Below are 23,978 nucleotides of genomic sequence, written 5' to 3' on the forward strand. Positions count from 1 at the left end.
TGTATATACATTCATTACCGTTCTTCATTAGTTAATTTAATAATGCTTCCAAAATAAACCTTAATATATCAATTAAAATATAAATTTAATTTCAATAATATTTTTATTAAACTTTATCTAAATTAATAAAACTTCATATTATTTAGTTTTATTTTTCGTTGATTTTAGAGTAATACAAAATTGGCTGTAATTTCTCATTAATTAGGTTAATTATTACTAAGATATTAAAAATAGAAATAAAAATAATGTAACAAAGTATATGTCCCAAATAATATTTATTTTCTAGTTTTCTCCTATTGAAATGTTGGTAGGCTCCCTCTTTTCCCTTTCCAATTAACCCTATTTATTCCTTCCCTTCCCTTCTCTCCGTGGCAAGTGTTTCTTGATAATGGTCATGATATTGACTAGAAACGTTGAAGATAAAAATGAATATTGTGGTTTCTCTAAGACCTAATAATCTAAATCATCACCACATTAATCTACAAACTCTCAATATACACTATTTTAAAATTGAGTTTTAAAATTTTAAACATTACAAATAAATTTAAGAACACATGTATTGCTATATAATTTTTTTTTTGTCAAGTAAGAGTGGAGCCTTCAATTAACCGATAAAATATTACATATGGTACACATCTTTATAAGTCTAAAGACTAGCAAAAGACAGACCCGTTGATGAAAAACAAATAACAGGGTCAACAAAACCCAAAACATTACACACAAAAACAAAAATAGACTTCCTTGGTTCCTCTCTTTCCCAAGCCTTTCCACTATTCTTCAATCTCTGTCGTTGATCAGCTTCACAATCCAACAGTCGACTCTTCATCACATTCTCGACTTATCACACATTGCAGTTTTAGCAAGCCGCTAACACTTGATTCCTGCGAATTGTGAGAGTTGACCTTCGTTGTTCGATCAACCCTTTGATCTGACGGTCCGTAATCCATCTCAACATCACAAACCTCGGCTCATCACAATATCGCAAAACCGGGGTTATCGCTGACCAGACTCATTTACTGTGTGCACTTTGCGATTAAATCTTCACCGTTGATCTGGTTCTTGATCTGACGGTTGTCACTCCCTCGCATCGGGAACTTTCGCAACACTTGACCCCTTCCCAGAGCTGATTTAGATTATCAACCATGGTTTATAAAACTTCAGATCCACTCTTAGACTTAACCTCCAACCACTTTAAAACCCGATATCCATTCGGTAGCAGAGGCACTTAAATCCTACATTCTGCAGCCTTTCAACTAGCACACGGGTTAAAAATAGATGAAGCCCCACAATTACTTGTGACATCAATGTTTGGAAAAAATATCAACAATCAGGATTAAATGCGGCACTTCAAACAGGCTCAAGGACTTCCACCCTCTTCTACTCCCACTAATCTGTTCCGCCATTTATGTCCGTTGAAATTACATTATCTAACAATTCTTGTGCATCATTGCCTCACCTCTTCATCCTTCTTGTCACTTTGGGTTTATGTTGTTCCTTCAACTCCAACTAGTCTTCCATGGTCTGGAGGTACTCCATGCCTTTGGCTGCTTGTCATTGAAAACCATCACGCAGTTTACTAGAGGGTATAGACTCCCAGTTCTACTGAATATAGCTTTCCTTACATCGCACCCCTTCATTCGTCGGATCATCAGCTAACATATAGGCCTTTCTTCGCCCATGAACGAAGTTGACGGTTCTCACAGTTCACTGGTGGGAATGAATACGCTGAAAGACTTGCGAGAGCCTCCAATGTTTCGACACTTTTCTAGGGGTTGTTCCATTACACATTTTCTTGGACGCATTAATGACCAATTTAGAGTCTGCTTCAATGATGGCATTGTGTAAATTTGATTGCATCAAGATTTCCAGGAACTGCTCTAAGGCCATGAGCTCTGCCATGTTATTAGTGGCAGTCCCCAAATGACTGTGAAAGATATCCTTTATGCACCCCTGCTCATCTCTTATAACACCGCGAAATCCAGCCATCCCAGGGTTGCCCTTAGAGGCCCCGTCTATATTGATTTTCAAAAAACCATGAGGAGGAGGCTGCCAGATATATTTACCAGCAGTTGCTTTGCTAACACCCTCGAAAGTGCCTTGGGGAACTAGATAATGGAGACCCAAATGCAGCAGTATGCAAACATCTTGGGAAAAAGGAGGGTCTTAAGGAATTTCCAATATAAGGGCTCCTACTGTATCTTTGAGCTATCATAAAATTTTGACAATGATGTTCTGGGTCGAACCTATTTTGTTCTTGAAAATCCTGCCATTGCGTTCTTTTCAGACATCCTAGATGATAAAGCTTGGAACCAGAGTACAAGCCTTGTTAATGATTTCACTACCTGAGAAGTCTTTCCTCCAGTTCTTCAAAGTGTTGGTGATGTTGAGTCTATCTCGGTCGGTTTAGAGGCCCTGTCTATATTGATTTTCAAAAAACCATGAGGAGGAGGCTGCTAGATATCTTTACCAGTAGTTGTTTTGCTCACACCCTTGACAATGCCTTGGGGAACCAAAGAATGGAGACCCAACTACAGCAGTATGCGAGCATCCTGGGGTGAAGGAGGGTGCTCAATAATTTCCAACATAAGGGCTCCTACTGTATCTTTGAGCTGTCGTAAAATTTTGACAATGATGTTCTGGGTCAAGCCTGTTTTGTTCTTGAAAATCCTGCCATTTGCGTTCTTTCCAGATATCCCAGATGATAAAGCCTAGAACCATAGTACAAGCCTTGTTAATGATTCCATTACTAGAGAAGTCTTTCCTACAGTTCTTCAGAGTGTTGGTGATGTTGAGTCTATCCCGGTCGGTTTCCCTGAAGACTAAGGCCACCCAACCCACAGGGTAGAGGTGAAGGGGCAAAGGTTTAGCAAATGTTCCATCATCTCCTCCTGTAAGCCACATAGATGGCATTTGGATGGGTCAACAAAGCCCCTTTTCAGAAGATTCTCCTAAGTGATAATTTTCTTTTGGTGAACTAAGCACATAAAAAACTTTATTTTCATTCATTACGAGTTCTGCCAAAGGTCATTCCAAACCTGATCAGAGTTTGGATAATCAAAACCTAGGGCCATGCATTTATCTTCTTTGAGATTGAATGTTCCTTTGGTGTTTCGACTCTATCTCAGTTGGTCAGACGAGGATGACACCAAAATCTTCCTCTTCTCAAATTCAAGAGCAAGAGACTCTACTCCGCCTGGGCGTTCAAAGGACTCTCTTCACTATAACCAAGATCCTTCCATATTCTCTGTTTACCATTGTTCCTTACCTGATCCCAGAAGTCACTTCCCATAAGTAAACATTTGTTGTCAGTGCCATTTTTGAGAGCAGTTAGTCCTTCCCTAAAAAAAATGGTTCCTGCTACCAGTTATCCTCCCAAAACCGTGCAAGGTTCTGTGGAGTACTAAACAAGGTATGTTTTTTTTTACTATTTTGTCATGTTTTCTTTAGAACTTGTAACATCTTTGCATCATGAACTAGGTAGATAATGGGAAATCATGACAAATCTATGAGATTTATATGCAACATGAAAACGCTAATAACTGCCATTTCTTATGCAGGAACAGGGAAAAACTAAGGATTGCCGCTCCAAAGAAAAAGACAAGGCTAAGCTAACCGTTGTCCCTTTGGCAGGGAACCATATGCAAACAAGACGATCTAAATTAAAACATCTCAACCAAGGAAAGGAAAAGGAGGTATCGACTCGGCGCAAGAAAACGACCGGATAACTGAGGATTAACAGCTTGGCAAATCCCTCCAGATCCTTTGATCCTAAGGGATCACTGCTTTAACTACTTTTGCATCCTTGATATCTCTGCTTCAGCTGTTATAAGAAGGGGCAGCACTGCTAGCCCGGGGGGGGGGGCGACTGTTAATTTTTATGTAACTTTGCTCTGTATTTGAAACTTTGATCATCGACTCTCGTGGAGAAGTGATCCACTGTAACTTTGTTTTAATGCTTTAATATAAATCTGGTTGTTGTTCCCTCTTTGATCCTGGAATAATTTCAAGTGGTGTGTCCCTGGAGGCTAAGGGCTCGGCCTTGGTGGAACACTTGCTCCTGTATCATTATCTTTAGTTCATGTGTGGTTTTCGTTATCAGCTTTGATCAGTAATCTGGTGTGTTTTGTTATTTTATATCACAGCTTTTTTATATTTACAATATCATTCTCTGCAATAGGAAAGTCATATTGTTCATTCTGACCTTATAATGTATTTCCGTTCCTTTAAGTCATTAATGTAACATTACTGTTCTTTACAGAATGTTATTGTTGTTCAATTGTAGAGTAACCGAGCTGTAATATTCTTAAGTTGGTATTACTGTATTCGTCTATGGTTTATACTTCATACAATTGTTGTTCAATTGACATTGCTGTTCCCTTATGAATTGTGATCGTTATCCTTTCTAACTAAGATCAATATTCATGGTATGAGACTCAGATTATTATTTCTCTTAATATCTTTGTGTGTTGTGTGTATTATTTATTTCGATACTGTATATTCAGAATTGGCTCTAAGCGCTATTCTATATTCCATTAATAATTGGTTGCCGTTCCATTTGTATTTGTTGTTCGATTCATCCTTTAAGTAAAGATTTCCATATGATTTCTGTAGGGTAAGATTGTTGCACTTGTTCCTCTAGATTAAGGTGTTGATGTTCATCAGACTTAGTTGTTGTTACATTTTTTAGTTGTTGTTCCATTTCTTAATTTTTGTTCCATTTCCTATTATCTGTGTTATTGTTGCTTTGGTGTGCAGAACGATCTGAAACTGTAGTGGACATTGGCATTTGTTGTCTAGTCCCCAGATTGATGATTAGTTCCTTGATTACTTTTATTTACATCAGTTTCCAAAGGGAGGAGTTATTTTTACTGGACCCTTGACTAATAAATTGCTTTGTTTTCTAAGTGCATGATTTAGTTTTTAAAGTATTTTGCTGTAAGTACATCTTGTTTCAAGCACCCGTTTACTCTTGTATTTTCTTGAGATATACTACTAGCATTACTCTAACAAATGACCGCCTCAAACTTAGTACACTCTTTGAGATAACAAGTCGTTCCTGGATTGACAAGTTAATGTGAGGTAATTAGAGGTGAAAAAGACCCTTTTTATGGTTCGACAGGTTCCCATCTCGGATCTCCTAGAAACTATGCTTTTAGACAATGGATCTATTCTCCCAAGCAAGGTTCCAAATGTGGGAGCCCTTGATGGGCCCTGAGATTCGGATATGATCCTTCTCTTGCTAATTAGTTGCATATTTCTACTTCCAAATCTTGGCCCAAGGGGTGGCCGATTCTTTAAGCCACCTCCACCAATGTTTGGCTCTCGAAAATCTGCTGAGGATTTTAGGGTCATGTAGCCCCAAACCACCATGGGCCTTAGGTTTACAGAGCTTGTCCCAAGCTACCAAAGCCCACTTATTTTTTTCTTCCCCTTTGCCCCAAAGAAAATCTCGTTGAATACTCTTGATTTGTTGCATAAATCCTTCAGCAACAGAAAGAGCTGAAAACATGAAAATGGGTATAGCCTGTAGGATAGCCTTAGTAAGCACAAGACACCCCACCATATTCAAAGGCCTGCAGTTCCATTTCCTGACTTTGTCTTGTAGTTTATTAGTTACCGACTCCCACACTCCCTTGCTTAGATGCTTGTCAGTAAGAGGCATTCCAAGGTACTTAGAAGGTAACAAATCCCTTTGAAACCAAATAATTCTAGTGAGGTTCCTCTGAATAACAATGTCAGTGTTAAAAAAGAACACCTTTGATTTGTCAAGGCTTACCTCTGTACCAGCAGCCAAATGCAAAGTCCTTGAGGATTTATTTAAAGGCTCTGGCTTCCTTGACCGTAGGAATGCCTTATAGCATTGTGTCATCAACAAATTGTTGATGAGTAGAAGCAGCACCATCCGGGGTAAGTTTCAGACCATATATTTTTCCTTCAGAATTTTCCATATTGATCGCTCTAGCTAGCCCTTCCATCAGGAGAACAAATAGGAAGGGGGAGAGCAGATCCCCTTGTCTAAGGCCCCTAGACGACATAAAGGTTCTAGTGGGAGATCCATTAAGTAGAATGGAGAAGCTGGCCATGGATACAAGGGCCATAACCCATCTTATCCAGTTGTGGTCGAAGCCATAAGCTCTTAGCACTGCCCTGATGTAAGACCATCTTAGCTTATCATAAGATTTCGATTGTTCAAGCTGCATGATCATACAAGCTTGATTATTGCTCTTAAGAGAGTGTACCACCTCGTGAGCTTGTATGTTGTTGCTGAGAATCTATCTTCCTTCCACAAATCCAATTTGGTCCTCTGAGACGAGAGCAGGAAGAAGAGGCTTGAGTCTGTTAGAGATCACTTTGAAAATAATTTTGTACATCACATGACATAAGGCTATGGGTTTGAATCTGTCCAGTTTCATAGCTTTTTCCTACTTCAGAATCAAAGCTATGAAAGAGGCACTAAGAGCTTTCAAAATATTTTTGGATCTTCTACAGTCTTCCACAACATCAAGGATATCTTGTTTGATTGTTTTCTAGCAAGCTTTGAAGAAGTCCACATTGAAGCCATCAAGGCCAGCTGCTTTCCCATTTTGCATCTCATTGATAACTTCACTAACCTCCTCTTCAGACACTCGCCTGTTAAGACTGTGGTTGTGTTCCCTGGTTACAAGTTTAGGAATGAACTTAGTGAATTTGTTAATGAAACGAGATCTGTGAATGAGAGGCTCCTCTACTATGCTAAGGAAGTGTTGAACTAGGACAGATTCCATTTCTTTGTAAGAGACGAGCTCTTTCCCTTGGGAATCTTTAAGTTTTGAAATTCTATTATGAGATCTATGATCCAAGGTTGATCTATAAAAAAACTTCGTGTTTCTTTCTCCTTCTCTAATCCATTTCACCCTCAATTTCTGTCTCCAGAAAATCTCCTCTTGCCTGCATCGATCGTCCCATTCATTTTGAAGATAGTCAGCCTGAATTTTGCGTTCCTCAGTAAAAAATTTTAAGATGATGATTTGATTAATCTCCTGGAGTTTTTGCTCAGCTTCTCTTTTATCTTTAAAAATATTACCAAACTCTTTGTTGTTCCAATATTTAAGCCTAGATTTGATGTTTTTAAGTCTCTGCTGCAACATGAACATTTTAGTGCCTTGAACGGGCATATCTTCCACCCACCATTTTTCAATATTTCTAGTGAAGTCAAGGTGAGAGAGTCAGACATTTTAAACCCTCAAAATGTATGTTCCTCGGTGTACCCATGAAAGTAGCTTCAACCTGGACAGGCCAGTGGTTTGAGCCTTCGAAGGGAAGGATTGAAGCTGACATATCAAGGCCTTTGAGAAAGAGGTCCTCTAAGATTATCAATCTATCTATTTTAGAGGCGACTTCCAAAGCCCCTCCCCTCTTATTATTCCAAGTATAGGTTCCATTTACTGTTTCGGTGTCCACTGGCCCCATATTATTCATGAAGTTATGGAAGGCCATGGAATCTCTGCCTAGTTTTCTGGTACGTCCTTTTTTCTCTGTAAGAGATCTGATCATATTGAAATCCCTAGCCAGAATCCAGGGCATATCAGGATATCCCTCTCTTAGCTTCTCAAGGGTGGTGAGAAGCTTAAGTTTGTCTTCTAGTTTTTAAGGACCGTAGACGTTAGTGATCATGTAGATCTCCTTATCACCCAAAGGTTGAATCACCAGCAATAGATAGTTCCTATAAGCTTCAACATCTAGGATTCCAAGTTTTTGAGGATCCCAAAGAGTAAGAATCCCACCCGCCGAGTTAACCACTTTAACCTCTAGATACTCATACTTGATTAACCATTTTCTATGTATCTCTCTCATATTTTCCATCGAACATTTTGTTTCTTGAATAAAAACAATATTTGATTTTTCTTCTTTCATTCTACTACTAAGAGTTCTTTGTTTCCTTTTACTTCCTAGACCCCTAATGTTCCAGGTTGTAAGCTTCATTAGCAAAGGAGTAACTAGTAAGATCCCTCATCTTACCTGAGTTAATCATAAGTTTCCCACTTTCGGTCAATATCCCATTCTGTGTTTTTCTTCCTCTTTTCCTACCCGAGTTCTTGGGAGAATGCATCGGTGTATCCTCCATCGCTTTCACTCCCATATGCTCCTGACTAACATGGTTTCTTTTGACTCCAGAACACTTCGTTTGTGATCTCAGGAGGAAGATTTGTTGAACGTTGTCAAAATCCTCTTTTGGCACAAAGTCTACCCCTTTGGTGATTCCATGCTCCAGAAACTTTTCTAGATCTAAATTCTCCCTCTCTAGAATCTCCTGCAGTTCATGGTATTTTGTTCCAGCCTCACTTGGGTTCATCTCGTGGTCCTTACTAAGCTCCATAATGCTCAACATATCATCCTTTTATTTTTTGTTTTCTGGTATATCCTCCATATTAGTATCCCTTTCCTTCTCAGTGGGAATATTCTCTAATTCCTGATTTGTCCCATTATTTTCGCCTTCTTCATCTAAGATCTTGAATCTATTGTGACTTGGTTGTCTATCTTCATTAATTTTCTTTTGGTACCACTTGCCTCCTTTCCCTTTATCCCCAACCTTATTAAAACCTTCTGGAGCCTTGCCTGTAGTGGCTTACGTATTGCTTTCCAGCTTGTTCAATGGGCAATCCCTGTATAGGTGCCCGTGCTCATGGCACTTACGACACCCATTGCTCGTCATGCACTTCTAAAATAATTTCATCCGAATCTGCCCCAGATAAGTCTATTTCCACACATATTCTGGCGAAAGAAGTGTATTTTCCTCTTAGAGTAGCATTTGAGATCTTTATAAAATGCCCTAACTTGTTGCCGATAGCCTCTAGAGACTCCGACTACTAATAATCTAAAGGAAGGGAATAAAATCTTATCCATACCAGCATAGAGGTGAAATTTTCTCATTCTAGGAAAAATTTCATTACCCATGGTCTCATATAAAGACCTACAGAAGCGTAAAAATAGGGTCATCCCTCGAACACTCTGTCTTTATCCTCTAAGCTTGTGAACACCACCGTGGAGAAACCCTTGGACCTAACGTGAAGGTCAATTTCCCCTTTGGTTTCTAGTGGTTCCTTATCCATGCTTGCAAAGCCTTCTCCGTTGGCCAAATCCTCATAAATTTACAGATAATAGCATACTTCAACATGTGGTCTCTATGTGCCTGCAGCGCTGGGTCACTTAAAACAACTCGAGGAATCGCTGTCGACTTGGATTTACAGACCCCTGATGTACTCATAGGAGCAATTTTCAGATTGCTAACCCCTGTCCTCTTCTGCTTACTAGCTTCCTCATGATTCTCTTCCTGTCCTTGAGGTCTGATAGTTTCCAATTTTTTTGTATTCTTAACCTCTATTACCTCCTCCGTTGGTTTCTTGAAGCGATGCGATCCAACTCCCTTGCTTCTGTTCGCAGCCACTTGACTGTAGGAGGGAGCCAAACTCCCTCCTCCGCGCCCTGCCATGGTGACCAGTGACAAAACCCTAGAGCAAAATCCTCATGGATGGTCCACTCCGAAGCTGGAGTCTTCCTCATATATGTATTGCTATATACTTAATAAAATAAGAATAATAATATAATTTTCCATATTTATAAATACACAGTTTTCTATATTTCTTTAAATTTTAATAATCTATATTCTTAATCTTATTGAGATTTGCCAATCTTTCGCCATGTGCTTCTTTCTCTCTGAATACAAACTTAAAGATTAACAATGTAAATATCAAAACTCTAACATATGAACACAATTTTACTTTTCGAATACAAACTTAAAGATTAACAATGTAAATGTCAAAATTCTAAGATATAAACACAATTTTAAAAATATAATTTTTTATATATATAAATTTTGTTTTTATATTTTAGTAAACAAAATTGTAAATATAAAAATTTAAAATTATTACTTGTGAATTAATTAAATCAAATTACTATGTCACACGTGTTATTAAATTGTTAATACAAACACTTCGATTAATGCATATCTACCGAAATTTCTTTAACGAGCATGAATGAGTTTAAAGTTTACCTGCAAAGTTTACCGAGTAGTTTACTTGATGTTGTTAAAAGTAATTTATTTTATATGCTAACCTGTCCCTAACGACCACCGACTTTTCAAAATTGAGAATGTGTGCCTTTTAGATTTTTTCAAACAACTCTATACATATATTCTGAACAACAACGGTATATGATTTATATTGTCAAAAGTTTTTTGAAGCAACACACCGGTTATCCGTACTTCTTTAACAGAATTTAATTTGCAAAGGGCACCACTTTTGTGATTAGAGATATCTAAATTACTCAAAACATTGATGCGCAAGGTGTTCGGAGAATCACAACTAATTAAATACACGGCTGCGTATGGAAAGCTTGGGAGGCTAAGTCAGGTTAGCCATGGTAATTGAAGGGACTTGAAATACAAGTAAATTGAGACTGGAGCAGATTGCAACGCCAACTGATATTTATATTTATTGATTCAAGGAACTTCAAAAACAAATGAAAAAATGAGGCTGAACAGATGATTGCGGCGCCAAAATATAGTCATCCAATAATTTGTGAGTCAGAATGCTCAACCAAATCTTGAAAGAAGCCGGGGTCGAAAATTCTGTGATATATAATTCATTTTTTGGATGATGATTAAAAAAGCAAATACAAATTTATCAATTCTTGTGTTTCTTCTACACATTAATTATTAAAATCATTCTCGATGTTACCTGTTGAATGTTAATATGTAAAGATATGTAAAGATATTGTAGGAAAAATGAAACAAATAATATATATATACAATTAAAAATAAAATTAATTTTAATTTAACTTAAATAGCTACATTTAAAATAATAATTATAATTATAAATTATAGAATAATTATAGTTTTATAAATTTTATTTTCAAAATAAAATTATTTTTTATAATATTTAATGTGAAATAGAATATTGGTCAATCCCCAAAAATATTTTAAATGAAATTTTATGACACTAAAAAAAGTTTAAAAACAATTTTTTAAAATAAAAGCAACCAAAAAGCAAATTTTCTCTATATTTGGTTTTCAAAAGATTTGTCACATACCAATCCTCTTATTTTTCTAAGTCAACGAAATTATATGATCTTGAAACTGTTGAAAATAGCAACAAGAAATGCTAAAAATAGAATTGTTAAAAATAGCACTGTTATAAATAGCAGTTCAGCCAGAGTTGATTTTAGCAACAATAGATAGAAAAATGGAAGCGCTAAAAATAGCATTGTAAATAGCATTTCGAGATACCTTCCTATTTTAGTGAGTCCCTATACTAAAATAGTGAAGTAAAATTCAAATTTGATTTTAATAGTAGTTTGTAAATTAATTAATTAATTCATCTTGAGTTAGTTAGTTAAGGAAAATCAAACTTGAAGTCTATGTGGGGACATGGAACAGTTTCTCCATTAATTGAGGAATTTATCTATTAATTAAAGAGATAAGCGTTTGTTGTAATTAGTTGACTTAGTTAACTAAGTCAAGTCCAGTTAGATTAATTCAAACAGTTTGTTGAATTAATGTAAGTTCAGTTAGTTAATGCTTGCATGCATGTAACTACTGCATTTCAAATAACTGAGTATTCTCTCATAAATAACTCATGCATGTCAGTTCAGTGAGAGACCCAGTTGAGATCAGATAGAGGGGCAGTGTACTATCAATTGCTAGAATATTCCATTGTGAATATTCCTTGCATGCAGAAGGAATTATTTCCTTGAGGATTGCAGAGTTAGATTAGAGGTTACAGTGAGTGTGATGAGGCCAATTCACACATGTGACATCACTAGACCCGAAGAAAAATTGGGCAAGGAAATAGGAGGCTTGGAGGGCTTGAGGAGGACATATACTATGTCTATTCAGTCTGTGAGCTGTATTGTTTGATTGCAGAGAGAGCATGATAGCTTGAGAGCTGATTCTTTTTGTAACTTGAACAAGGTTTCCACTTGTATGATAATACAGAGTTGGGGTTTTAAGATGAGGCTTTCCCTGTGATATTTCCTTTGTGTTATGTGTGATTTCTTTCTCATTCTCAGTTATATGTGTTCTCTTGATCTTGCTCAATTCGATTAAGCTTCCGCAAAGTTTTGTAGAAGTAGATCTTGTATTGTGTTTTAGTATATTGCATACTTTGTTGATCTACAGTGGGAATTTCTACATGGTATCAGAGCAAGGGTGATCAAGGCAGAGAACAGTGTACAAGAAGGAGAAGTTCGAAGTTTGGTTCTTGAAGATAGAAATCGAGTTCTTATCACATCTCAATTTCACCTATGGTGTTCAGTGGTTTAAGACTCGAGTATGCCTTTGATGGCAGCTTGAATTATATAGCCTGGAAGGATTGCATGGAGGCAGTGTTAGAAGATAACGGTCTAAAGGACTTCATTCATCAAGAAGTCCCCAAGCTGACTGATGCTACTCAACTGGTGGAATGGAAGAAATGTGTGGCTAAAGCAAGGAGAATCCTCTTGGAGGGAGTTCGAGAACACATTGTCTCGAGCCTCCATGGGAAGGAGAATCTGTTTTCAATGTGGAAAAAATTGAAAGATTTATATCAGAACAACAATGATAAGAGGAAGTTGGTGCTGAAAGACAAGTTTCGTAAGATCAAGTGTGAAAAGTGCGACATGATTTCTACATATCTAAACAGGATCATCACTTGCAGGGATGAGCTTGGAAGTGTAGGGATCACGACTACTGATGATGACATGGTGAGTCTTGCACTCCTCGATCTTCCTAAGAGCTGGCATAGCTACCAAGACTCGGTTAATGGAAGAGAAAAACTGCCAAATTAAGAACAACTTTGGTTGGATCTGATGCACGAGGAAATAAGAAGAAGCACCAGAGATAGATCCTCATCAAAGCAAGAAGCTGAGGAAAATTTACCCTTAGCAGGTAAGGCGAGGAAAGGGAAAGGTAATGTGTCCCATCCCAAATCCGGTTCTTCCCATGGTGGGAAGAAGATTGACAAATCGAAAGTGCGATGCTTTCATTGTCATGAAGTGGGCCATTATGCTATGAATTGTCCACAGAAGAAATCCAAGGAGGGTTCCCCAATGGGATCTGATGGTGAGGCACTAGCCTCACAGTTTGAGCTGGATTTCTCGCTTATCGCATGCACGGTCTCATCCATGGTGGGATGTGTGTGGTACCTGGACAGTGGAGCTTCTTTCCACATGTCAGGTGACAAGAATCTTTTCAGTACCTTGAAGGAGAAGGATCTCCAGATGCGGATCGAGATGGGTGATGATGGAAAGTATGGTGTTTCAAGTGAAGGCACGGTTGTGTTTCAGAGGGAGTTGGAGCTCCCCTCACCCTGACTGATGTAAAGTATGTTCTAGGCCTGAAGAAGAATCTTGTGTCTGTCACTATGCTAGAAGATAAAGGCTATGATGTAGTATATAGTCAAGGAAAGGTATTCCAGAGGCATATCAATACTGGATAGATAAAGTGAATAGGGATTTGAGTCAAGAATCTCTACAAGCTAGAGGTAAACAACTGTGCTGCTTTGAGTTCCAAAGCTGAGATGGTGTAGATACAAGATGTTGGCGAGCTATGGCATAGAAGAGTCGGCCACTTACACCATGGAGCCCTGAAGATCATGCAACAGATTTCTACAGGATTACCCAAGGGAAAACTTGAGTAGACGATGACATGCAAAGGTTGTACCTTGGGTAAGTATGTGAAATCTTCCTTTCCAGATCAAGACAGTAGAGTTGGAGCAATCCTGGAGCGAGTTCACTCAGATGTTTGTGGGCCCTTCTCTACAACCTCCACCGCTAAACAAAGGTACTATGTTATTTTTATTGATGATTTTCCTCATAGATGTTGGATCTACTTTATGCAAAAGAAGGATCAGACCTTCTTGAGGTTCTGTGAGTTTAAAGAAGATTGACAAATCGAAAGTGCGATGCTTTCATTGTCATGAAGTGGGCCATTATGCTATGAATTGTCCATAGAAGAAATCCAAGGAGGGTTCCCCAATGGGATCTGATGGTGAGGCACTGGCCTCACAGTTTGAGCTGGATTTCTCGCTTATCGCATGCATGGTCTCATCCATGGTGGGATGTGTGTGGTACCTGGACAGTGGAGCTTCTTTCCACATGTCAGGTGACAAGAATCTTTTCAGTACCTTGAAGGAGAAGGATCTCCAGATGCGGATCGAGATGGGTGATGATGGAAAGTATGGTGTTTCAAGTGAAGGCACGGTTGTGTTTCAGAGGGAGCTGGAGCTCCCCTCACCCTGACTGATGTAAAGTATGTTCTAGGCCTAAAGAAGAATCTTGTGTCTGTCACTATGCTAGAAGATAAAGGCTATGATGTAGTCTATAGTCAAGGAAAGGTATTCCAGAGGCATATCAATACTGGATAGATAAAGTGAATAGGGATTTGAGTCAAGAATCTCTACAAGCTAGAGGTAAACAACTGTGCTGCTTTGAGTTCCAAAGCTGAGATGGTGTAGATACAAGATGTTGGCGAGCTATGGCATAGAAGAGTCGGCCACTTACACCATGGAGCCCTGAAGATCATGCAACAGATTTCTACAGGATTACCCAAGGGAAAACTTGAGTAGACGACGACATGCAAAGGTTGTACCTTGGGTAAGTATGTGAAATCTTCCTTTCCAGATCAAGACAGTAGAGTTGGAGCAATCCTGGAGCGAGTTCACTCAGATGTTTGTGGGCCCTTCTCTACAACCTCCACCGCTAAACAAAGGTACTATGTTATTTTTATTGATGATTTTCCTCATAGATGTTGGATCTACTTTATGCAAAAGAAGGATCAGACCTTCTTTAGGTTCTGTGAGTTTAAAGCCTTGGTAGAGAATGAATTAGGAAATAAAATAAAATCCTTGCGCAATGACGATGGTGGAGAGTATGTCTCCCAACATTTTAAGGACTTTTGCACTGCAGAAGGTATTAAACGGGAATTGACGACACCCCATAACCCATAGCAGAATGGGGTGGCCGAAAGTAAGAATAGATTGATTGTGGGAGTAGCTCGAGCAATGTTGCATGATCAAAGCCTACCACTACATTTGTGGGCTGAGGCATGCAATACAGTAGTATACTTGTAGAACAGAAGCCCGCACCATATACTGGGGATGAAGACACCTATGGAGGCCTATTCCAAGAAGCGACCTGAAGTAAGTCACTTCAAAATCTTCGGATCATCAGTTTACTGTCATGTGACCAAAGATGTCAGGAAGAAGCTAGACCCAACATCTGAGTTTGGAATACTTGTGGGGTACACGGATACACCCCACAACTATCGAGTGTACCTGACTTCCACTCAAAGGACTGTTGTACGTAGGGATCTGAAGTTTAATGAGTAGAAAGCCATGCGATTATCACTTGAGAGGGAGCTCAAGTTGCATGCAGATGAAGAACTTTCAGTTCCTAAGGAGGAGGAGCCTCAGATTAATGCGGAGCAACTGCATGCAGAGGATCTGGGAGTGGAGATATCCACTCATGCTGATACTTCCAGAGATGGACAGAAACACTCAAGGGGAGCTGACAGGTTGATGCTGGATGCACAGGAGAATGTGGGATAACCATCTTCTCAGTGCAGATAGAGGAGGTCACCCGAGCGGTACACTGGGTACATGGCCCTGGTTGGGGAGTGTGTAGATACTGAACCTTCTTCTTTCAAGGAGGAAGTGCAGCAACCAGTCTAGGTTGATGCAATGGTAGAGTACGACTCTAGCATTTGGAACAGTGTGTGGGATGTTGTCCCAAGGCCTCAGGGAAATTCAATGATGAGTTCCAGATGGCTTTACAAGGTAAAGCAGGTAGCTGATGGCAGTGTTGGGAAACATAATGCAAGGTTTGTTTCCCGAGGTTTCTCACAGGTTGAGAGGATTGACTATGATGAGACTTTTGCTCCCGTAGCAAGGTACTCATCTATTAGATCGATGTTGGCACTATCAGCTCAGATGGGGTGGAAGATCGATTAGATGGATGTGAAGACAACATTCCTCAATGGGAAGATTGAGGAGGAGGTGTACATTGAGGAGCTAGAGGGTTTCGAGACCTTCGATCGTGAGTCGCATGTGTGCCAACTAAAGAGGGCTTTGTATGGGCTGAAGCAAGCACCCCATGCTTGGTACACCAGGATCAACAACTCTTTCATTAGTTTGGGCTTCACCAAGAGTGAAGCAGATGCAAACCTTTACCACATCATGGTAGAAGGTAAACCATTGATCATTGTTCTTTATGTCGATGATCTGATTTTGATAGGTGATGATCAGCTGATATAGTCTTGCAAGGAGGACTTTGCAAGAGAGTTCGAGATGAAGGACATGGGCCTTATGCACTACTTTTGAGGCATGGAGGTGTTGCAGAAAGATGGGGAAGTATTTGTGTCTCGAGGAAAGTATGCCAATGAGATACTCAGGCGCTTTCACATGGAGAAGTGCAAGTCCATGCAGACTCCTCTAGCTGGGAACTGGAGGAAGGAGGATGCTACTTCAGGTGAGGTAGTAGCTGCTACTGTTTATTGGCAGCTGGTGGGTTCACTTATGTATCTGGTGAACACACAACTCGACCTATGCTTTGCGGTGAACTAGCTGAGTCAAGCTATGGTTCAACCTACCAATCTGTTTTGCAAGGCAACGAAGCATATGCTAAGATACTTCAGAGGCGCATCCCAGTTCGGATTGTGGTACAGACGGATAGAGGGAGTGAAGGTTCATGGGCTTCACAGATGTGGATTGGGTAGGGAGTCCATCAAACCAGAAGAGCACTTCTGGAGGAATCTTCAACCTTGGTTCAGCTGCAGTTTCCCAGTACATCAGGAAACAGAGATCAGTTGCACTTAGCTCAGCAGAGGCTGAATACATGGCTGCTAATGAGGCTGCATGCGATGCCATTTGGATGCAGAAGATCCTAGTGGGATTATTTGGTCAGATGATGGATCCTACAGTCATCTATTGTGATAACTAGAGTTGTATCAAACTCTGTGAGAATCCAATTTTTCATGATAGGTCTAAGCACATAGATATCCGGTATCACCATCTTCGAGACTGTGTGGTCAAGAGGATCATGTTTTTGCTGTATGTTTCGACCGAGGAACAGGATTTAAATATTTTGACGAAGGCATTGTCAAATTGCAAGTTTGAGTTCCACGGAGATAGGATTGGGTTACTGATAATCCCTTTCTTATTGAGAGGGAGTGTTGAAAATAGCAACAAGAAATGCTAAAAATAGAATTGCTAAAAATAGCACTGCTATAAATAGCAATTCAGCCAGTGTTGATCTTAGCAACAATGGATGGAAAAATGGAAGTGCTAAAAATAGCATTCTATAAATAGCATTTCGGGATACCTTCCTATTTTAGTCAATCCCTATAATAAAATAGTGAAGTAAAATTTGAATTTGATCTTAACAGTAGTTTGTATATTAATTAATTAATTCATCCCGAGTTAATTAGTTAAGGAAAATCGATCTTGAAGTCTATGTGTGGACATGCAACATTTTCTCCATTAATTGATGAATTTATCCATCAGTTAAAGAGATGAGAGTGGTTTGCAATATTGAGTTGTAATTAGTTGACTTAGTTAACTAAGTCAAGTCTAGTTAGATTAATTCAAATAGTTTGTTGAATTAATGTAAGTTTAGTTAGTTAATGCTTGCATGCATGTAATGACTACACTTCAGATAACTGAGTATTCTCTCATAAATAAATCACGCATGTGAGTTCAGTCAGAGACACAATTGAGATCATATGGAGGGGCAGTGTACTATCAGTTGCTAGAATATTCCATTGTGAATATTCCTTGCATGCAGAAGGAATTCTTTCCTTGAGGATTGTGCTGTTAGATCAGAGGTTTCAGTGAGTGTGATGAGGCCAATTCACACATGTGACATCATTGGACCCCAAGAAGAATTGGGCAAGGAAATAGGAGGCTTGGAGGGCTTTAGGAGGACATATATTATGTCTATTCAGTCTTTGAGCTGTATTGTTTGATTGCAGAGAGAGCAGGATAGCTTGAGAGCTGATTCTTTTTGAAACTTGAACAAGAATTCCACTTGTATGATAATATAGAGTTGGGGTTTTAGGCTGAGGCTTTCCCTGTGATATTTCTTCTGTGTTATGTTTGATTGCTTTCTCATTATCAGTTATGTGTTCTCTTGATCTTGCTCAATTCGATTAAACTTTCGCAAAGTGTTGTAGAAGTAGATCTTGTATTGTGTTTTAGTATATTGCATAATCTATTGATCTACAGTGGTTATTTCTACAGAAACACTTCTTTCAATAATTTTGAAACATAAAAAAGAACTTATAAAAAATTCTAGCTGCTCTCTTAATTTTGACAACCCAAATTGATTTCTAAAAAAGGTAGCTTACTTATATAGAGGTTACATCTAATTTGCAAAGTATTTGTCCCATAATCAAACCTCTTATACTGTTAAGTCATGAAAATTATGGTGATCTTCAAACATTTCTTTTAATATTTTTCTAGAAAATAAATTAATTTCTAAAGAATTCTTATTGATCATTTAATTTGATGACCCAAATTGATTTCCAAAAAAAATATCCTCCTTATAGGTTATATCTCATTTTCAAACCATTTGTCACACGATTTGTCACATGATCAATCCTCAATTGATTTTCAAAAAAAGGGGATTTTATTATTTAGTTTGTAGAGGATTTGAACTTGTAACCTCTTATAACAGAAGACATTCTTATTTTTTTAGCCATGGTGAATCCGTAAGATGTCCAAGATCAACCCTCATAGCTACCTTATAACACCAAGAATATATCCAACAATATACCAGATTTTATGAGTAAAAGAATCTACTCTTTGAGTCCAAGTCATATTCTTAACCACCAATTCTCAAATAATTTTTTAAATAAAAACATAATCAATACCTTTTCACATAAAAATTAAATACACAATAACTTATTGTTTTATTATAATAATAATTTAATTTTAAAATTACATTTAAAAAATAAAATAACAAAATCTCCCTACATGAATTTGATTATTAAAATTAAAAATATGCACTTTACTACAAAAATTAAAATTATACATAACTGTGATATATATTTCATTATTTATTAAAATTAAAAATATCCACTTTACTACAAAAATTAAAATTATACATAGATGTGATATATATTTCATTATTTGTATGATGATGAAAAAAACAAATACAAATTTATCAATTCTTTTATTTCTTCAACACATTAATTATTAAAATCATTTTCGATGCTACATTTTAAATGTTAATATGTAAAGATATGGTAGGAAAATATGAAACAAATTATATATATGTAAATTAATTTGTATGTAAAAATAAAAATAATTTTAATTTAATTATAAATAATTATTTTTAAAATAATAATAGTAAAAAATTTTAGAATAATTATAATTTTATAAAAAAAAAAATCAAAATAACATTAATTTTTATAAGTTTTAATGTGAAATAGAATATTCCGCCAGTCCCAAAAATATTTTAACTCAAATTTTATGATATTAAAAAAATTGAATGAAAATCAAAATTTTAAAATAAAAAGCAAAAGAAAAAATAAATTTTCTCAAAATATCCTATTTATATATAGGTTATATTTAGTTTACAAAGGACTTATCACGTATCAATTTTCTTATTTTTCTAAGTCAACAAAATTTTGTGATCTTGAAACACTTTTCTCAAAATTTTCGTAGCATAAAATAAAATTATAAAAAATTCTAATTGATTTATTAATTTGACCACTAAAATTGATTTTCAAAAAACTATCTTCCTTATAGGTCATATCTCATTTTTAAAAGATTTGTCATATGACCAATCCTCAATTGATTTACAAAAAAAAGAGATTTTATTGTTGAAGTTTATATAGGATTTGAACTTGTAACTTTTTATAACAAAAGAAGTATTCTTTCTTTTAGCTATGACGAATATGTAATTCTTTGGATTAATCTAGCGGGTGTCCAGAATCAACCCTCGTGACTACCTAATAACACTAAGAGTATATCCAACAATATACCAGATCTTATGATTTAGCTGAAGCTCAGACTCTCAAAAATAAAAAGTTTACTCTTTGAACCCAAGTCATATTCTTAACCAACAAATCTCAAATAATATTTAAAATAAAAACAAGCTCAGTTATTTTTTACATATTAATTAAAGACAAAAACTTATTGTTTAATTATAATAATAATTTAATTTTTAAATTACAATTAAAAAACTGAAAACTGAAAAACATTGAACAAAATCTCCTACATAAATTTGACTATTAAAATTAAAAATATACACTTTACTATTAAAAATAAAATTATCTATATAATATTCTTTACTATTAAAATTAAAATTATACGTATAATATTCTTGAAAGATGCCGGAGTCGGAAATATTGTGATATATAATTCATTTTTTGGATGATGATTAATAAAACAAATGCAAATTTACCAATTCTTACGTTTCTTCTGCACATTAATTATGAAAATGATTCTCGATGCTACATGTTAAATTTAATATGTAAAGATAGTGTAGGAAAAATGAAGCAAAGAATAAATACAATTCTTCTGCACATTAATTATGAAAATGATTCTCGATGCTACATGTTAAATTTAATATGTAAAGATAGTGTAGGAAAAATGAAGCAAAGAATAAATACAATAGGTAAAAATGAAATTAATTTTAATTTAATTATAGTTAATTATATTTAAAATAATAATAATAATAATAAATTTTAAAATAATTATAGTTTTACAAATTTTATTTTCAAAATAAATTATTTTTTATAAATTTTAATATGAAATAGAGTATGGTACAATTCCCAAAAATATTTTAACTGAAAATTATGACAGTAAAAAGATTAAAAATTAAGAACAATTTCTTAAAACAAAAAGAAAATGAAAAACAAATTCTCTCAAAATATCTTATTTATATAGAAATTATATCTTGTTTTCAAGATATTTGTCAATACCAATCTTTTTATTTTTTTAAGTTAATAAATTTATGTGATCTTGAAACACTTTTCTCAATATTTTTGTAGCATAAAGATAAAATTATAAAAAATTCTAATTGATCTTTTAATTTTGACAACCGAAATTGATTTCTAAAAAAAGTAGCTTATTTATGTAGAAATTATATCTGATTTTCAAAGGATTTGTCACATAACCAATCTTCTTATCCTTCTAAGTCTACAAAATTATGGTGATCTTGAAAAGCTTCTCTTAATATTTTTCTAGCATAAAAATAAAATTCTAAAGAATTCTAAATGATCCTTTAATTTGAAAACCCAAATTGATTTTCAAAAACAAAATCCTCCTTATAAATTAGATCTCATTTTCAAAAGATTTGTCACATGACTCATCCTCAATTGATTTCCTAAAAAAAGGGATTTTATTGTTGAAGTTTATAGAGGGTTTGAACTTGTAACCTCTTATAATAAAAGACCTATTCTTTTTTTTACCATGGTGAGTCCGTAATTCTTTATATTAATCTAGGGAATGTCAAAGATCAACCCTTGTAGCTACCTTATAACACCAAGAGTATATCCACCAATATACCAGATCTTATGATTTAGCTTGAGCTAAAACTCTCAGAAATGGAAAATCAACTCCTTAAACCCAAGTCATATTCTTAACCACCAAATCTCAAATAATTTTTAAAATAACAACACACTCAATACATTTTTACATAGTGATTAAATACACAATAACTTATTGTTTTATTATAATCATAATTTAATTTTAAAATTACAATTAAAAAAAAAATTATCTCCCACATAAATTTGACAACTAAAATTAAAAATATAGACTTTACTATTAAAATTAAAGTTATACCTATAATATTCGTTTAAATTTCCTTTAAATTGGATATATAACCTGATACCAACAAACTTTTAAACTTTCCATTTGAAAGTTGTAAAGTTATAAGAGAAGTCTTGCATCCTTCAATTACGTGTTAGGCTGGGGAAATAAAAAGTCAAATATGATTAACATTTAATACATATGGTATATACATGACAGAATTGTTAGTTTTCAATTACAAAATAATTCAGTTTACCTTATTAGCATAACGCACATGTCGAAATATAGTTTTCAATTACAAAAAGTTCAATTTTACCTTATTAGCATATAACGCACATGGCGAGATATAATATTCCAGCACACTGTTTAACGCGCTATCGCATACCATTGGGCAAGTGCCCAAATCCATAGAAATACGAAATAGGGTACACGCATGCCAACATATGATATTCCATTCAACGCCCTATAAATTTCTGTGGACGGCAGATATATGGTCAGCTGTAAAAGAAATCTAAAAAATCTTAATGTTTGAAGTGTTTGAATTGTTTGTCTGTTCGAAGGTGCAAATAGGTTTAACATTATCAAAATTAAAAATGTATGTGTATTTAAAATTGTGAAATTTAAAGATTGTAACCTAAAATTTCAAAAACTTCTACTAAAATCTCTTACAAACATTTTTATTATTTTCCGGACTAATTTGTAAATAATTTTTTTAAACTAAGCTATTCAAAAAACAAACACACCGGCAAAAGAAATCTTGTTTACTGCGCAGGTTTTATTGAATAAATGCACAAATGTCTCAACGTCACCCTGAAGTTCTGTTGTACTTATGCACAAACCCATACATTAAATAGAAACCAAACCACTGCCTTTGTCTCACCATTGGCCGTTGAGCTCGTCTAAAATGAGTCCGTATTTCTTTCAGCAAAAGTTTCTTGTTTCCAAACTTGGATGTTCGCTTCAGGATATCTCACTCTTTGCCTCTAGGTTATATCTTCAGAGGCATGTAACAAACGAACATAAGCTGCAACTGCATGAACCCATTCCAGTAACCTCTTCTTCATATAATCCGGATCCTCCAGTCTAATGCCCACCTTAACCTCGCCATCATGATCCCAAAGGCATATCTTCTCAAAGTCAATTAAAACTGGGTAACCCTCGGCTTCTGCAACAGAACAATTTGCACCCTCACCTGACATGGTTGGGATTTCTTCGTCTGCCTTCTGAACATCCCCTTCCACTGTCGTCGACAAATTAGCAGTTTCTTCTTCAACCATGAGAAGCCATGGATTATCCAGAGCCAGCAGCTCTACAGCTCTGTGATCCAAACCCATCTCGGCTGGAGCTTCAACAGATATCTTGTCTTCAGTATCCATCGTTAAGCAAACCCAATTGCGGCGGCGTATTTTTATACTTTTCCTTGTATTTGCAGCCTTCCTTTCTTAATTCTACCAATCCAAATTCTGCCTTATTTGGCTGGCTAGAGATGCTTTGAAAAAAGCGATGGCCCTTATTAGTCTGCCGATCTGTAATAATCCCTCTACTGTACCGCTCAGAGATTGATCGAACTCACAAAAACAACCAAATTAGAGATAACTAACTAATCTGTCTGAAAACTGCCGCTTAGGCGCCTTATATACGGAAATTATGGCTTCTAAGTGCCCGCAATTTTTATCTGGGCGTACGGGAGAAGCTTTCTTGATTCTAGATTAGCATAGCCGTGTACTTCATTGACCATCCTGTTGTTTCGCAGCAAAGGAATAGAACGATCCTCGATGATGAAAATAACGCGCATATATTCTATAGGGGCAAAAATGATACTAGAATCCTAGAATATTCAACACGGCATGAGTTGGGTAATGATCTAAAATCGTCATAAATTGCGTGTGTTACCGCGTTTAATTCATAGTAGTCTCCCGTGGAGAACATAGAACATTCGCACGGAATTTTAACGCGATTCTAAATGCTTGATTAAGACAACACAGACAGGAATATTTTTGCGTCATTCACAAGAATTCGAGTAGAGTTAAATACATTTACGGGGGCAAATCTTATCATCATCAAATCAAATTGTGATTGCGCCGGCTCTCCAATCAAGCATAAAAGAGATGTTGAAAGGTAAATTATGGTTCATTTAATTTAACATACCCCAGCTTTATTATAATGTACAAAGCATTATAAATTTGGTTTAAAACATCGTACTTTGTCTAT

General features: G+C 36.1%; 1 protein-coding gene across 1 annotated transcript; it reads right to left on the reverse strand.

Annotated features, from left to right (window-relative positions):
- Positions 1–22,515: 22,515 nt before the first annotated feature.
- On the reverse strand, positions 22,516–23,435 carry LOC149261914 (uncharacterized). The gene has a single exon (XM_089382619.1). The coding sequence runs from the start codon at positions 23,141–23,143 to the stop codon at positions 22,751–22,753; it is 393 nt and encodes a 130-aa protein (XP_089238745.1). The 5' UTR covers positions 23,144–23,435; the 3' UTR covers positions 22,516–22,750.
- Between the last annotated feature and the right edge of the window lie 543 nt (positions 23,436–23,978).

The sequence above is a fragment of the Pinus tabuliformis genome, chromosome 6 (genome assembly GCF_031772625.1).
Source record: "Pinus tabuliformis cultivar Carrire ecotype Pingquan chromosome 6, CPIR1, whole genome shotgun sequence".
Classification (NCBI taxonomy): domain Eukaryota; kingdom Viridiplantae; phylum Streptophyta; class Pinopsida; order Pinales; family Pinaceae; genus Pinus; species Pinus tabuliformis.